Source organism: Aspergillus candidus, assembly GCF_002847045.1.
Source record: "Aspergillus candidus strain CBS 102.13 unplaced genomic scaffold BDW47scaffold_1, whole genome shotgun sequence".
NCBI classification, from domain to species: domain Eukaryota; kingdom Fungi; phylum Ascomycota; class Eurotiomycetes; order Eurotiales; family Aspergillaceae; genus Aspergillus; species Aspergillus candidus.
Genome location: NW_020194006.1, coordinates 837,216 through 853,729, shown reverse-complemented (window position 1 = coordinate 853,729; position 16,514 = coordinate 837,216). Strand labels below are relative to the sequence as shown.

Sequence of the window (16,514 nt, the reverse complement as noted above, 5' to 3'; positions counted from 1 at the left end):
TCGATAGAAACACCTTCATGGCTACCCCGGTGGACGGTTCCGAAAGACCAGACCACGGTCGAGGCGTTCCCCAGATAAAATGCCAACATCGAAGTCAGGAGCAGCCGCCGGCTCAGCGATGGAATCCTAGCCCCAGCCTTCTATGACGCCTGACTCGCAATAGGGCTGGTCTAGGAATAAACCTCCTAGCCGCCCGTTGGCCAGAAAAGAAGGATGTCATCATATATACAGCGGTGGCCAGATTGTGGAATACGTCGATAACACGACAGTCAGCCATGTAATCAGCGCAGAAACGAGCAAGAGAGGACAAGACGGTTGAATCTACAGTTGTGCTCGCGATCGTATGTCGGTATCCGGTCGCAGCCAGTATATGACGATGAAGATCGGGACTATGAGTGTGGAGGCAAGCGTATACACTGGAACTGGATATCTACTGTGCCTGCTCCATACGGCGGGAATGGCACATCAGTCCGAGATTACCCAGGATGGCTACAATATGGATGAAAATAGCTTCCGCTGGCAGCAACATACAGTCACTTCGGCAGTAGATGAGGACCTATAATGCCGTGAAGACGGATGGGATGAGTATCATACAGTCTATCTACTTAGATAGCCTCAGAAGACTACATGTCTGAAATACTCATTGATAGTTCATTACCCCAACCACTTTAAACTATTTGAACACTGGACTTGTAATCCATAGAAATTTTTCAAGTGAACCCAAGTAGCCGTCGGTCATTGTTATTAAATCTATAAGAGCATGCGAATATTCAACATCAAAATCCAAAAAGAAGATCAATATGCAAGTCCGACAAAAAAGCAAGATAAGATCACGGGTTCCGCTCGCTAAGCCCTTCCGAAGATCCTGACATCACATCCCTTCCATCTCCAAGTCCAACCCCATATCTATAATCAATCATACCAGCCAAGAGCCCCTACACTCTTTTATTCCACCAACCCCCAAGTCTTCCCAAGAAGACAGTCAAGATGGAGTGGGATCCCACCCAATTCTTCCGCACGGACGACGATCCCCCCGCGCCGTTTGCTCTGCTCGTGCTGAATCAGCCAATCAACGAGAATGCCTTTGGGGTGTTGGCTGGACGTGGTATGTTTATTCCTCTCTGTTAGATCAGCAGGGTTGATTGTGTTGTATTGTACATATGATAAATATATGAGAATATATGTCCCTGCTGGTAAGCCACATGCTAACTAAGTAAACAATAGCACGGGCCATCGTCTGCGCCGACGGTGGCGCGAACCATTTCTATGAGATGATGAAGGGGCATGATAAAGAGGATACTGATGTATGTATCTATCCTATACATGTTCATACAATATACATGTACATACATCAACAAAACATAACACAACACAACACACATACAAAATACCAAAACCAACGCCACAATCTCAATATGCTAATATGCAAGTATAGCTCCCCACCCTCATAATCGGCGACCTAGACTCCATCAAACCGCACGTGCGATCCCACTACGAAAAGCATGGGGTGTCTATCGTCCACGACGCAGATCAGTACTCGACGGATTTCACCAAGGCTTTGAAATATTTGCGCTCGCACGAGGGTGACTTTTTGCCTTCTCAGTCGTCCTCATCACCATCATCAGCAGCAGAGAAAGCAGAAGCAGCAGCAGCAGCAGCAGCAGCAGAAGAAGAAAAACCCTCCCTCTCAATTCTCATTATGGGCGGGCTAGGCGGTCGTGTCGATCAGGCTTTCTCGCAAATCCATCATCTGTACCTTATGACGCAGGAGGAGCAGCAGCAGCAGCAACAGCAATCTACAACCCAAAAAGACGCCGCCTCCCCAACAGAAAGACCAAGAAAGAGAAAAAGAAACAACCTCTACCTCATCTCCTCAGAAAGCATAACCTTCATCCTCCAACCGGGCCAAAACAAGATCTCCACCCCCCGAACCAACCGACCACACCATCCTCCCACCACCACCACCACTACCACAACCCAAGAACGAAAACCCGCCCCAGAAGAAAAAGAAGACTATCTTCTGGAAGAAAACATCGGCATAATCCCCCTCTCGGGCCCAGCCCGAATCACAACGCACGGCCTCCAATGGGATGTCACCGACTGGAAGACCGAGATCGGCGGGCAGCTGAGCACGAGTAACCACGTGCGGGCTGATATGGTGGAGATACATGTGGACGGGGTGGCTGTTTTGGTGACGGTTGAGTTGGCGGGGAGGTTTAAGCGGAGTATTAGGTAGTTTCTTTCTTTTTTTTTTTTCTCTAGATTTTTTATTCTTTTTTGGGGAGAATGAGTTGTTGTTTGTTGGGATTCTTTGGGTGGGCTGGGTTGCATGCTCACTTACTTATATACAGTACGTGCCTTATTTGTGGGTAGGATATGGTTTAGTGTTTATAGAAGATAGATCTACGAGCTAGATGGATGGATAGATGATAGATATCTAGAGGCAGACTGCAACTACCTGCTATAAGCTCAGCGTTAATATGTCTACCATCTTACAAACAATATCGATCAATCCAAGTTATAGTATACTAATACTCATACTCATCATCCAGCTACCTAACTAAGAATAACATCAACCAACACGCCATCAACCAAGGTAAAATCAAGAACAAAAAACAAGGATATCACGTTGACTGTACCGTCTCATCGCCAACACCGTGACCTTCCGACAGCATGAATCGAATCGAATAGACAGACTCCAACAATTGAATCAATCAAATCAAACCAAACCAAACAAGCCCATTTCCCATATACTATACCATCCATCCGTACCTACCATCCACAATCCATCCATCATTCAGATCCACACCTGGGGAATACCCCAATCACATCATATCAATGATATATAAGCAATACACCATCAACGCCTCAAAATCTCCTCATAAAGCGTCCCCACGATCCCAATCACAGCACCAGCCACCGTCCCACGCCACTGGCCCGGAACAGCCATATCAACCTTATGCACCGTCGAAAAGACATAAGCCCCAAAGAAGTCAAAATCGCGCCCATACACAAAATAAGACACGAGAGCCTTAACCAGATTAAAACTCAACGGATCAAAGCTGCTCGCCCCCCCTCCTTTCCCACGGGAGGCGCTATTCAAGCGGAAGTTAAAAAAGTAAGACGCGAGCAGCGGCAACACCAGCGAGGTAAGCAACCACAGCGAGATGGGCGCCCAGAAGACGCCGTCGACGAGGACGAACAGGTCGGGGACCTTGATGGGGTAGGCGGGGGTGTGGAGAGCCTGCACGGCGGGGATGGTGGTTAGATACCGCAGCGGGAGCAGCTCGTGGACGAGGCTGGCTGCTTCGAGGAGGAGCGCGATGACTTGGATGGCTTTGGCGCTGCTGAGGGTTGCGCGGAGGGCGCTGGAGCGCTCTTCGACGCCGGAGCCGGTCCAGGCTTCGCTGATGGAGCGGCGGATTTCGGCCGTTTGGCGGTCGATGGCGTCTGTGACGATTGCGGGGGAGGGGGGGAGGGGGGGCTGCACGGTGACGAGGTCGCGGGCTGGCGTGCGCGATAGGGATGGGGAGTCGGAGTCGTCGCTGATTAGTTGGTTAGATTGTTTATTCGCTTTGATAGCAGGAAGATAATGTAGAAGAAGAAGGGAAATGGGATGAAACATACGTCGGAACCGGCTCCTCCTTCAAACGCGTCGTCCGACGACGCGCGACGCCATCCGTCGGGGGCGTAACCTCATGCTTAAGATCCCTCTTCGCAGGCGAAGACACGCCGCGCGAGCGCGTCGCCAGACGGCTATAGTAGTTCGCGAGGCGCTTATCTGTAGCGAAGATGGAGTGATTAGCCTGGAGATGTTGGTCGAGGGCGAGGACGAGTTCCGGTTTGTTGTAGTCTTCGTGGTTGCTACGTGAATCAGCGTGGGCTTGCGACAAACATTGGCGCGGGGGAGGGTTGAAAGTTACCGGAGATCAGTAATCTCAGCTAGTTCAGCGAGCTGCGGCTTGCGCAGCTTTTGCAGGTATGGTACGGCTGCTGACATTGTTGGTTGTAGTTGTAGTTGTAGTTGCAGTTATGGTGTTGGTTGATGGTGTTGATGATGATGATGATGATGATGACGATGCGCGCGGGAGATCCACCGAGGAACCATGCGATGACTGGGACAGCAAGGGGATTAAATGGGGTAGTAGGTGGGTATCAATCCGATCCGATCAATATAGTAAGGCCAGGTATCGAGTGTAGAATTCCAACTCAAACAACAAGGATAGTAGGTAGTGATATCGAAATGCAAAGAAGGAATACCAACCCAGTTATATAAACAAGCAGGTAAGTAAGTCAACAGAGTGAAAAATGAAGAACCCGGGGGAAGCAAAGATATTAGGTCAATTCCCTCATTGTACCTGCTGTATTGTATTATAAACAATACACCTCATGATAAAGGATGATCAGACGGTAATAATACCATCCCAGCCAATCAGATGTGTGAAATACCAAGGCGGACCCGCGTTGGGCTTTGTTTACATGTTCGCCCCGTCTCAATAAAGAACTCAAAACACTCGATCGCTTCGTTGTTGTTGCTGATCATTTCTTAGCGTGGTGGGTTGGTGGGATTTGCTGTCAGGGACTAATTTGCCCTGCCTTGCCCCTCTTGGGTGGTGGTACCTTGTACCTACCTCAGTAGGGGAATGGGTGTGACGTTTTTGACATGGAGGTGGGTGTGAGTTCCTCAGTAAGGCAGGCTAAGTCTAACATATAATACATTGGCATGATTATCCTAGTCTAAGATCTATGTAAGCCGTACAAATCTCCCAAACGTTGTATACAAGGGGTTTCACTATCAAACATGACACCCTGAAAGAAAACAGAAAGAAAGGGAAGGGAGAAAGATCGTGTCCAGATCCAAATCAAACAAAAACCAAGTCATGCCACAACCCCACCGGAACGCCTGTCCACGTCTATCTACACTGCATGTCGCACCCCTGTCAACCTGAGGGAAGAAGGAAGGACTATAGAGGGGTCGTCTCCCCCACGCTCTGATAGCTGTCCAGCTGCTTCAGCAGATACTGATACAAGACCAGCATCGTTCCGCTCTGGATGCTCGTCCACACGCCTCGAGGCCCCACCCCGCGGAACCACCCGGCGACCCCCTCCGTCTGGTAGATCATCTTCAGACCAGTGAAGAACGACGAGGTGTCCAGACGGGGCGTGCCGGGCGGCGGCACCGACGTCGACGGCGACGAGTGGGAGATGTACCGTGAGTGTGCCCGCAAACTCGATGAGGTAGTAGATGTGGAGTGGTGTTGGTGTTGTCGGGGCGTTTCCTTGGTGGAGGCGGGTTCGCAAGCCGGTTTGGCGGGGCCTGTCGCTGTGGTTTCGGGGTTCTTCTGCGTCTGCACGCGCGTCTTGACCACGTCCATCGGGCAGGTGATCACGCCTGCCATCCCGCCGGCTGTTGCCGCTGTCAAGATCTCCAGTCCCAATCCGATGTCCCGCGAGCCCATCCAGTCGATCGCCATCCGGTGTTCCCGTTCGTAAAAGGCGAATTGCAGCGCGGAGAAGGGCAGGTCGCGGAAGATGGTCGCCTTGTATCCGTAGAAGAGCGCCGAGAAGCCTTCTTGCCGGATGATCGTGCGGAGGGCGTCGGTCGTCCCGCGGTAGTTGTAGCCGGATTGCGGGAAGTGGGGGTTGTTGAAGCGGCCTTGCAGCTGTAACCGGGTCTTCAAGACCTCGGACGGCACATACACCACAGAGGCAGCCAGATCGGCAAAGAAGCCTCCAGACAGATACGCCAAATCCGGCGTGATCCCCGCATCGATCATCTTTCTCTTCGTGAACTCATACATCCCAAAGAATATAACCGTCCCGGGGAACGACCCCCACAGCGCAGGCGTCACACCACCATACAGTCCACGCATCAGCCCCTCCTGTCGATAGATCGTAGCATACGACGAAGTCATCGAATGGTATTTCGGCGGGAACGTCGGATCGCCCTGCTGCCGCGTTTTGACCGTATCGAGCGAATGCATGAGCATATCTCCACAAGTTCCGCCCGTACCTCCTGCAAGCATTGCCTATCCAGCATACAAGTTAGCATAGGTAAAGAAATAGCCACCTCGAACCCTGAATGAAGGGAGACATACATGAAGATAAGGCGGCCGCGGCTCCTCCTCCTCATTATACGCCGGTGCAGTCTGCACCCGACTGCTCATCGAGCCCGCCGTCTGGAAAGCATGGTCGCCGGCGGGTGTCGCAGCTTGCGACTGTGAGGTCGAGGGCGCCGCAGGGGCGTCTGAATTCGAAGCCGAGTTCTCTGTCGTTGTGAACAGGCCAAACACGCGCGATGTCAAGCTCATTGCAAAAAGAAATCGAAAAACACCGCAATCCACCAGATCGTGGTGCGGACCAGACCACGGGGATGCGGCGGGCGGAGGTAGGTTCGAATGGGGGAGGACGGGGCGCCACCCGATGAGGAAGAGAACAAGAAAGAATGAGAGGGAATTGATTTCCCAAGCTAAGGTAGATATGAAACGATGAATAAATCAATTATACAGATTCCAACGAGGGTTGGGAGGTGGGCAAAGGAAACATTGCACCTCAAATAAGGACTCAGATTAATTTTTGTTTTTTTTTGTTTTCAGGCTGAAAGGTGAGATGGGAAGTCCGTCCCGATGAGATATTTTTCTGTCCGATCGGTTGCCTGTTTTCTCCGCCGCCCGAACACCGAGTTTTGGCCTCAGGCGTGGAGCTGCTGAATAATCGGTGGCCACAGGTCCCTTGGTTACTGCGGAGTACTCCGTATGACGCCACTTAAACTAGAATAGGACATAAAAGCATTCATTCGTATTATAACCACATTCGGAATCCACACATGCCGCGCTATAGAAACAATCGCATCTGAAGCAGTTGCGCCCTGGTCACGGTACCCGTGACACTACATCTTCGATCCATCCCTCCACCATGTACACATACTTTCCCCACCCCGTTCATACGGCTGCCACGATCCCACTGTAACGCAGGAACCGACGGCACGTTGGTTGATTAGCGCTAGCCAAGTGCGAGTAGGCCCGGCCATGCAGACCCTCCAAGACGGTCCGACCAAAAAGCAATCCACTGCACTCGTAGGCTCGTTCCGGCGATTTGCCTCCCCACACCCGTCTCGCTCCGCTCGCTGTTTATTGAGGCTTCTTGCCGGCCGAGGTCAGGCGGCTCGTGTCGGTCGCTTCGTAGCCGCGGCGCACCACGCCCTTGAAAGTCTCCCAGCCCTGACGGACAGCCGGCGGGGTGCTCTGGTGCGAGACCGAGGCATCGACGCGGGCGGTGAAATAACGGACAGCCTGCTGGACGAAGGAGCTCTGGGAGTAACGGGCGCGGAAGAAGGCCAGGTAGATGGCCAAGAGGAGAAAGCTGCCCTTGGAGAAGGTCAGGATCGAGACCGCCAGGCGGAACAAGAGCGCAATCTCGAGTCCCGCGACCAAGTCCATGCTAGCATCGTAGTACTGCTTCACGAATCGGCCGATGGTGTCGGCCAGGGGCGACTGCCTCGCGGCCGGTCGAGAGCTCGGGGACGAAGGCGAGGCCGGACCGGCGCCCGCAGCCGGGGGCTGCAGGGTGGGAATCAGGTGGGCCCGAGAATAAGTCGCGACGTGGAAGATGGAGTAGACACTGAAGGGCAGGAGTGCCAAAGGGATCTGCCGCGAATACAGCCAGACCAACGCCATCCCTAGCTGTCTGTCAGCCGATCATTCTCGAAATCAATAACGAGATCCCAGTGTCACTCACCAAGGTATTGGACATTTTCGTCGCTAGCGAGCTTCAACACGATGCTGGGGACGCTGCCCTGGAGACGGCCCCGAGCAATGTGTCCCTTGTATACCACAATCCCGTAGGTCACCGCAGCCGACAGGAACGCCAGACGATAGGTAAACTGGGCGGCGGAGGAATAGTAGTTGAAGGTCGCATAAGACAGGGTGTATCGGAAGACGGAAATGAGCAGGGTCACATGTCTACGCTCGTTAGTCAACGTCCAGCTTCAGGCTCCAGGGCTTGAATCTGGATGACGCGGAAAGGGAAGATAGGCCAGTCGGGAGAAAGGCGGTCATAAAGGGATGTGCTGGCGGCGAGTTGGCCGAATCATGTGGGGGGGGGAAACTTACCCAGCAAACCAGGCGAATCTGTCCGGGCGGATCCTTTGGTTAGTTCACAGTTCACGGTTCACGCAAGCTGGCGAGGAGAAGAGAATCTCTCCAGCAGGAAAGGACAGATCACGTACTGCAGGGTCTGGGCCAAAGCCTTCAACCTTTCGCCCAAGGGCAAAGTGGAGGGAGGAGGAGGAGCCATGAGAAACGATTCCAGGGAATTTCGTAACCTCGGATAGAGTTGTCGACAGGTAGAGAGGGGGGGGTGGAGGAGTGAAGGAGCTCAGGGAGGGAGAGCTACGGTAAAGAGAGAGATAAGAGACAAGACTAAGTTGGAAAACAGGGGAGCCGAGAAGAGCTTAGAGAGGGTGATGAATTAGGCGGTGGAAGGGAATGGGGCAGTCCACTTTTATTTTCTCTTCTGTTATTTTTTGCTGTCCCTCTGTTTCTCGGTTTGGGAAGGGGGCTGGGCGGGGAGAAGTACAGAGAGAGTTAAGTGTCGGATGGCAAGAGAAGCTTAGACAGTCAGGTTGGGGGGAGAGAGAAATACTTAGCAGGTACTCCGTAGGTACTGCTGGTATTGGTAGTGCCGAGTCGCTTCCGGTGACGTCTCGACTCACCTGAGAACATCACAATGTCCATGGTCGTCTCCACTCTGGACAATCGGGAGTTCCTGGTTCGATCTGTTTGGATCTTGCCTGGTCTATCTGAGGATCTTTGCTTGGTTTTCTTTCTTGTTTCTTTCGTGCCCTTTTTCCTGGTTTTCTCCCACTTTTCTTTTCCGTGCTTCTCGAGTATATACCTACTAATACGACAATAGTATACCAAGCATCAACACGTCGACCAATTTTTTTTTATAGAATTTCGGTAGAACAAATTTTGAATTGACTAACACAGACTGCGGAGAGGAAAATAAAGAAATAAGAAAAAAAGGAAAGTCACATCCAGAAAAGATAGTCGGCGGGTGGGCGAGTTCACTAAAATGAGTAATAAAAAAAAAAGGACAAAACAGGTGCACAGAAGATAACGGACACAAGTCGAGAAAATACTCGGGTAAGGGTAATAGGTCACAATGGGGAATAGGAAACCAGCGGAACAAAGGTATAGCGTAGGCAAAAGTACATAACAAGAAGTGAAAGGTGGACATGAGGCAAGAACATGGAAAACACCCCCCTCCCCAGCACGGCGTCCGGTCGCAGGCCGTCCCCCCCGTGCCTCCTCTTGCAGATCAAGGTCCAGACCGCACAGACAGGCAAAGCGCGTCACCTGTCCGGTGGTAGCCCCCGTGTTCCAGCACATCTCCTAGTCACGCCCCCAAGGGAATATTAGTCCGGTGGAAAAGGGGAGGAAAGAAACAGAGAGAACATCCGTTTTATTTTCCTCGGCCCACCCAGAGCGGAAACACGCAAAAATAGAGAGGGGGAAAAAAAAACAGCCAAGACAGCGTCATTACTAGAAGCAGGGACGAGAAGAAAGAAGAGAGCGAGGGAGCGTCGGGCGAAGGAACAAATAAGCACAAGAAGAAGAAATGGAGAATGGGAGGAGAAAGAGCACGCGGTCAATCGACGGTCGTGGAGTCAAACGTAGAACCTGTCCTCTCACCCACGTCGGGACAGAAGCACCGGGGTTCCAATCAGGAGGACATCCTCTTAACGGAGCGAGAACCCCTTTCTCTTGCCCTTCTCTTCGATCGGCCGGCCACTTTCGAGACGGGCCTTCTTCTCGTCTAGCTCCATCCGCTGCCGCTCCAGCTGATCCTTCATCTCGCGATGCCGGGCGTAGAGTTCGTCTTCGCTCTGTTTCAGCTTGCTCTCCTTCTCGGCCACCTTCTGCTGGAAGACCATCTTCATCTCGGTCTCCATCTTGGCCAGCTTCTGCTCGTGCAGGGCGCGCTCCTCCTCCTGCTTGACCGCCGGGTTGACCTCCTTGAACACGCTGGGGTCCTGAGCGACACCCATAAGGGTGAGCTTGTCGGAGCGGTAGTTCTCGTAGAGGGAGTTGTTGGTGTGCTCCTTGAGCTCCTCCATGTGGGTGCGGATGAGCATCTGGCGCAGCTTGACGAAGTCGCAGTGCTCCTCGTTGTCGACCTCGATCACGCCCCAGGGGTAGCTACGGCCACGGACTTTACGGCCGTCGGCCGTTGCCACCTCCGAGTTGGCGCCAACGACGGCGAAGGGAACCTTGGACATGATCTCCTGGTTCTCGGCAATGGTCTCCTCGTCGTCCAGCTCGTAGCGAGGGCCCTCGAAGATCTGGATGGAGTGGTGCTGGATATCGGCAAGGATCTGGAAAGGATTAATGTCAGTGTGGTCTTCCAAGGTGGATTGTGACATGGGTACATACTCGTTGTTTGAAGAGAGCAATCTCCTCGTCGGTCAGGGTATCGGCCTTGGCCACGACGGGAATCAGGTTAACCTTGGTGTGCAGGCGACGCATGACCTCGATGTCCAGAGGCTTCAGCGAATGGCCGGTGGGCTGGATGAAGTAGACACAGGCGTGAATGCGGTTGTCCACGATGTTGGTCCGGTTGACCTTGTTCTCGGCCTCCAGGTAGGCATCGTATCGCTGCTCGATGTTCTCGACAATCGGACGCCACGAGTCGTCGTTGTTCACAAAGTCGCCGAAGCCGGGGGTGTCGACGACGGTCAAGCGCAGACGAACGCCGTTCTCCTCGATATCGGCGCTGATGGACTGGATGGCCACGGTCTTGGGGATGATGTCGTGGCTGGGGCCGGTGGGCTCCTTAGGGGGGTAGAGGGAGGTGTTGAACAGGGTGTTGACCAGAGTCGACTTGCCCAGACCGGATTCACCTAGTAGAGTCAACTTTAGAGCTCTGGGGAGTAGGGGTTTAGGTGGACTCACCAACAACCATGACGTTAAAGTTGAAGCCCTTGCGGACACTCTTGCGGTGCCATTGGTTCGGCAGGTTGGCGAAACCGACGTAGCCGGTCAACTTGCGGCGCACGACGTTCTTCATATCGGTAGCGGCCTGGGCGACGGCCTTGGGGTCCTTGGAGCTGACCGTCTGGGCGTTTCCGGAGCCCATGGGGTTGCTGCGTTCAACGAAGGGGGAGCCGACGGGGCTGGTGGCCGGGGATTCGGCACCCGACACCGGGGTGTCATTGGCAGGCGGAGGCGAAGCTGGAAATCCCACGGATGTGTCAGTGACGGGATCGAGACTCTTTCCACGGGACGCGTGGACGGAAGACGCATAAATGGATGATTCCGAGATGGACGAGGAGATCTTGATCTCCACGGGGTCCTCGAGAGGGGCAAGAGGGGGGACCTTGCTGTCATCGAGCAAGTGGATACCCGCACCCTGATGGGTGCACTGGGCCATGATTGGGATTGGAACGCGCGAGGATCGGGGAGATTATAGACGGGGACAGGTTGGGGGAGACAATGGGGGATGGACGCGAAGAGGAGACGATGGATCGATTGAGAGAGAGAGAGGAGCGAGATGGGACGGACTTACCCATTGCAGGTGTTCTGGGTGGTGGAAGCGAGCGTGGAGGTAGCGAACGTCGAAGAGAAAGGTTCCCCTGAACGGGCAGCGGCGACCTGGTTAGCGGAAGGCGGGCGGAAGAGGAAAGGTATGGAGAAGGAGTTGACGGGTCACGGCATGGAAGGTGATCACGGAAGGGAAAGAGCGACGGATGAGAGGGAAGATAAAAGATGGCAGGTGGAAGGTGGAATATGGGAATCTGGAAAAGTACCTGGAGATGGTGGGTTTGGAAGGTGGTGTGGAATTGAATGGACCACGAATCTCCAACACCACTAAGCAGTGAAGAGCGGAGCAGAGATCTATTCTAGGTAGGAAGAGCGACAGGGGAAATGACCAATAACGAGGGATTGGATTGATCAAAGGATATAATATAAATAACCAGATAGAAGGGAAAATAGAAGGAGAAGAAGAAGAAAAAAAATTAAATCCAAAATTAAAGAGGAGGTTGAACGAGAGGACAGGACAAGAGAACAGGGGAAGAGGAGAGACGGAGTGAGGGAAGAGGGAGAGAGACAGACAGACAGACAGAGGATTGGATTGGGTCTGCGGAGTGTGCTGGGGCGGAAGAAAGGGGGGCCACCGACCTTACTGCCTCTACTATAGGACGCTGCAGCCTTCTTAGACCTGGCCATCCAGCGCATCGATCGGTCCATGGAACTGATCCATACTAGAGCTACTCTTTCTTTTCATGTACCACCCGACTCCTGTTAACGACTTCCCTACAGACATGTCCAACCTGGAATCATTGATCTTTCCTTTCCTTTTTTTTCCTTCCTGTCAGTGTGAAGATAAATCCAGTCGATCTTTTTGATTCATTGTTTATTTATCTACATGAGATTTACTTGTTTATTTATTTAATTAATTTGTTTATTTTTTATTTTTTTTTTCTTTTCAATCGATCAATGAACCCTAACAGTTCAACAACAAGATCTCAGAAGTCAGCCGTTGACCAATTGACAGTATTCAACCTGCATGTTGGTACTAGATAAGTGGTATCCCATACGACCGTTGCCCAACCTCTCCAACAGACACCGACAAAGAGCTGTCAGGGTCTATGACTCCCTGACTCTATGATCATTACCTAGGTCCCTAGGTAGGTACCTGACGGGTGTTTCATGATTACAGCCAGCCTCAAATACCAGGCATCACCAGTCCATCTTCACATTATACAAAATAATTACAACGGAATAATCTAGAAGATACAATGAAGAGAGAGATCTATTCTCTCTTTATTATATCTCTCTCTTGATTTTCTTCTCCCCCCCCCAAATCAATATAGCACTGTGTCAAACAAGTCAGGGGTAAATAGAAAACCCAACTAGAAAAATCTCGGCGACGAAAGATCCCGCCCCCAACCAATCAAAGCGCCCCAGTGGCGGCCCGCAGCAGAATCACACCATGGATCCGAGTGCAGAGTCCTCCAGTTCCTGATCGAACCCCGATAAACATCTCGATCAGGGTCAGGTCAGGTCAGGTCAAGCTCTGGATGACGTAAATCCACAAATAAACAAATAAACTCCAAGTCTACCCATCATCATTCCACAAAACAACCAATAATCCAATCAATAAATAGATGGATATCGTTACAGAGTGTAGTACCCGTGTCGAATATCAAGTGCCATACTGCAAGGGACTACCGAAACAGGGATCCAGATGAAAGAAGACCCTTGAAACATTCCCAGCTCGTTGTGCATCCTGTCCTAGCTTGGGATGCAGTCCTTGTGCAATCTCCTCACCGGTATATACGGTATATACTCGGCATAACTGAAGAACCATAACATTTACTTAATCATGACCAGCTGCCGTGTCAAACACTGACTCAGGTCGTCTTGCCACGTACCATCCTCGGGTATTAGCTGGAATCACAATGGGATCCATACCCTTCCACAAGGCAGTACACACATACGGAGTACATCAGGAAAGAACCCCATCACCGTTAACCCCCAAGTCAGACGAAGCTTCTCGAAGATCCGTTTGACAGGTGCGGCTGGCTAATGATCTGCGGCACATGCATGCTTCATACCTAGTACGGAGGACCTACCGACATAATTGAGTATCTATCCGTCTGTCTCCCAAACTATTGACGCCAACATGCTTTCTGATATGTCGAGCTTGGCGGGAATAGTGTTTGACGGTTGCTTGGATCGATGTGATGAATCACCTCGTGCTCTGGGATGGTTCTGGGGAGGGTTGGATGGAGAGGCTGTATTCCGTAGTATAGGGTTTGTCTAGCATTCCTTGGGCAGTGTACTATGCACTGCATGTACTGTCAATTTATTGGCTTTAATTGCTGGTTTACTAGGCTAGTGATGTAGAGGCGGGGGTCCCAGATTGGTATACATGAAGATAGCCCCAATAAACTACTCGGTATACTCGCCATTTGCAACAGTCTTCAACCCAACCATACTAGCTGTTATATCAGCCGTTTCCAACAAATATTCAAGCAACTGTATCCATTCTCAATAATAAAACTGACTATCAAAACTAATAAATCAACGCTATTTATTCCCAAGACCTGAATCTATATCACTACCTCAACCTCAACAACTGCACCAAATACCGATTCAACACTTGGTAGGGCTTGACATGTCTGATATCCCAACACCAAAAGTCCTCATTCTCACAATAGATCTGCCTTTTACCAGAAGATCCCACCTCTCCAAATGATTTTCCCTTGGTGTAAACACCAAGGAAATCAACCCCCCGGATACAAAAAGATATCATAACACATTTGGCCTTCGCAAGTAACCCTATCTACAACCACCACGGCATCACCTTCCCCATCCCCATCCAGGCCCATCCACCCCACCCCCCATCTTGTCCACACCACCACTCCCCACCCCAACAAATCCCCTACCCCCTTCCCCTTCCCCCTCCTCCACCACAGCATCAAGAGCAGCAGCAGCAGCAGCACACCGTCCAACCCGACACCCCTCACACAACCAACTCTCATGCGGCGCATCACTCCTCCTCCCCCCTCTCCCCCCTACCCCAGCCCCAGCCCCAACTCCCACAAAACTCGGCCCCACCAACTCCCCCACCCCACACCACCTCTTCAACCGATACGCCACCCTCTCCGCATACGACGCATCCAGCACGGGCCTCGCCAACCGATGACAGCTCCTACAGCGCTGGTGGTACACGCGCGCATTGTACTCTCCCCCAGGGTACATGCGGATCGTGATAGCGACTTTCTTGCTCGTCCAGCCGCGTGTGTTGCACGCCCGGTTGGGGCAGACGAAGCGGCCCATGATGCTCGTGTCGTATTCGTGGGTGCTGCCCGCGGGGGAGTCGGTGGCGTGGAAGGTGAGGGTTAGGTTGGTGTCTAGGAGGCGCTGTCTGACGGCTTCGTGGAGGGAGGGGTGCATTGAGTAGCTGGTGTTGTTGTTGTTGTTGTTTGGTTTGGGCTTTGGCTTGGGGTGGGTGTTGGGGTTGGGGGCTGGCATTTGAGAACTAAACACGCATAGGCACAGGCATAGGCACAGGCTTATATATACTATAGATTTCATGGTTGCAGGGTTGAGGGGGGGTATTTGATATGTAGAATTTATAGAATTGTGGGCTTTGCCGGTGAAGGGATTGATAAAGAAGGTTCCCTCCCGAGAGGGCGGGGAGGATGCTACTACGCAACCGTGTCGCAATTCCGCGGTATACTTGTAGCGGTTTGAGATACTGACGTTGTGATGTCGTGACTGGCTGTATACAATAAATAGCCCCAAGGTTCGCCCATGTTGTTACCTACTAAGGGGGAGGTCTATTCGGTAGCTACATGACGGATGATGTACGATTTGGGACTGCGTTATATAGAGCCTGTGCACGGACTTAATCTTGTAGAGTAAACAACCCATCAGAAAGGTAGCAGGTATTACTTACTCGTGTCTTTGAGTTCTATGTATGCTTGAATCCTCTTAATTGGATGGCCTACTGGTTGATCTCCTCGACTTTATCCCCAGCAACCGTCCATCCACATGGTTACACTCCACCACCTCCCAGGTACCCCCCACCATACAACCCACCCATAAAAAAAGACTCACAAACAATAATAAACACTATAACACTTCCCCCACTTCTCCGACCCCGTAAACAACAACCTCTCATTATCCCGATAGCACGCAAAGTTCCTATACCCATTCGACCCACTCCCAGAGTACGAATAAGCCGCATGAGCACCCCCCTCAATCTTCGAAGTAAACGTCACGCCGGAGCCGAACGTGCCCGACACAGTCGCGCCCTCCCACCCGACGAGACTGCCGCCGTTGACGGTCGCGTAGTTGCCGCTGGACGGCGACGCCCCGTTCTGCGAGTCCTCGCTGGCGGAGTAGTAGAACATGCCGCTTTTGCTGTAGGCGGCGCCGGTGGTGACGCAGTTGGAGAGGTAGATTGTTTCGGAGGCGCGCTTGGTTAGGTCTGGGGGGGCTGCGAGGGCGCTGCTGGTGAGGGCCAGGGCGAGGAGGGTGGTGAGGGTGGTCTTGAGGGACATTGTGATTGTGTGGCGAGGTTTTGTTTTGTTGATGATGTGTTTGGGTCTGGTTTCTGGAGATAGCTTTGTCGGGAGGTTGTCTGGCTTTTATATGCCCGTTTCAGTGGCTGACAGTCTCAGACTTACTATCACAGCACACTACTCAGAAGAGTGCGGTATAGACTTGTTCAGCCATGTTGAAGATCCAGGATAGCTTTGCCGACGTGAGTCGACCCTATTCATGGAAAATCATTCCCCACTGTGATCCATATCATGACTGCGTCCACTGGCGTTGGCAGAGACTTAACCATTGGGTACAGCCAGCAGTCTAAACCCTGGATGGCAGCAGTATCCAGAGTTGCCCCAGTGCTTACAGACATTAATCTAGGCTACTGCGGTTCCTGGAGTTAGTGACAGTGACCTGTGGATGCAGTCGCAAACTGGGAATGCTGCCTAT

The 16,514-nt window shown here is 52.1% G+C and overlaps 7 protein-coding genes across 7 annotated transcripts; 1 reads left to right on the top strand and 6 right to left on the bottom strand.

Annotated features, from left to right (window-relative positions):
• Positions 1-934: 934 nt before the first annotated feature.
• Positions 935-2,469, top strand: BDW47DRAFT_97652 (thiamine diphosphokinase; the record flags this gene model as incomplete). Its single annotated transcript, XM_024820465.1, has 3 exons — positions 935-1,105; positions 1,225-1,304; positions 1,436-2,469. Coding segments are annotated over exons 1-3 (995 nt in total), but the record flags the coding sequence as incomplete, so codon positions are not given.
• Positions 2,470-2,508: 39 nt separating this feature from the next.
• BDW47DRAFT_3409 (uncharacterized protein) lies at positions 2,509-4,349 on the bottom strand. Its single transcript, XM_024818788.1, has 3 exons — positions 3,924-4,349; positions 3,628-3,864; positions 2,509-3,545 (listed from the first exon to the last, which is right to left on the bottom strand). The coding sequence occupies exons 1-3, from the start codon at positions 3,998-4,000 to the stop codon at positions 2,861-2,863; spliced, it is 999 nt and encodes a 332-aa protein (XP_024676690.1). The 5' UTR covers positions 4,001-4,349; the 3' UTR covers positions 2,509-2,860.
• A 347-nt stretch (positions 4,350-4,696) lies between these two features.
• BDW47DRAFT_97647 (putative mitochondrial carrier protein) lies at positions 4,697-6,626 on the bottom strand. Its single transcript, XM_024820464.1, has 2 exons — positions 6,099-6,626; positions 4,697-6,029 (listed from the first exon to the last, which is right to left on the bottom strand). The coding sequence occupies exons 1-2, from the start codon at positions 6,309-6,311 to the stop codon at positions 4,965-4,967; spliced, it is 1,278 nt and encodes a 425-aa protein (XP_024676689.1). The 5' UTR covers positions 6,312-6,626; the 3' UTR covers positions 4,697-4,964.
• Positions 6,627-7,130: 504 nt separating this feature from the next.
• BDW47DRAFT_121777 (uncharacterized protein) lies at positions 7,131-8,295 on the bottom strand (the record flags this gene model as incomplete). Its single annotated transcript, XM_024815703.1, has 3 exons — positions 7,131-7,678; positions 7,738-7,961; positions 8,228-8,295. 3 exons carry the CDS (start codon positions 8,293-8,295, stop codon positions 7,131-7,133), a joined length of 840 nt encoding a protein of 279 aa, XP_024676688.1.
• A 636-nt stretch (positions 8,296-8,931) lies between these two features.
• BDW47DRAFT_3391 (uncharacterized protein) lies at positions 8,932-9,567 on the bottom strand. The gene is made up of 2 exons (XM_024818784.1): positions 9,309-9,567; positions 8,932-9,266 (listed from the first exon to the last, which is right to left on the bottom strand). The coding sequence occupies exons 1-2, from the start codon at positions 9,390-9,392 to the stop codon at positions 8,982-8,984; spliced, it is 369 nt and encodes a 122-aa protein (XP_024676687.1). The 5' UTR covers positions 9,393-9,567; the 3' UTR covers positions 8,932-8,981.
• A 175-nt stretch (positions 9,568-9,742) lies between these two features.
• On the bottom strand, positions 9,743-11,433 carry aspB (septin AspB; the record flags this gene model as incomplete). The annotated part of the gene is made up of 3 exons (XM_024815702.1): positions 9,743-10,378; positions 10,437-10,903; positions 10,956-11,433. The coding sequence occupies 3 exons, from the start codon at positions 11,431-11,433 to the stop codon at positions 9,743-9,745; spliced, it is 1,581 nt and encodes a 526-aa protein (XP_024676686.1).
• A 2,525-nt stretch (positions 11,434-13,958) lies between these two features.
• Positions 13,959-16,078, bottom strand: BDW47DRAFT_121775 (3CxxC-type zinc finger protein; the record flags this gene model as incomplete). The annotated part of the gene is made up of 3 exons (XM_024815701.1): positions 13,959-14,004; positions 14,683-15,051; positions 15,726-16,078. The coding sequence occupies 3 exons, from the start codon at positions 16,076-16,078 to the stop codon at positions 13,959-13,961; spliced, it is 768 nt and encodes a 255-aa protein (XP_024676685.1).
• Positions 16,079-16,514: the final 436 nt, after the last annotated feature.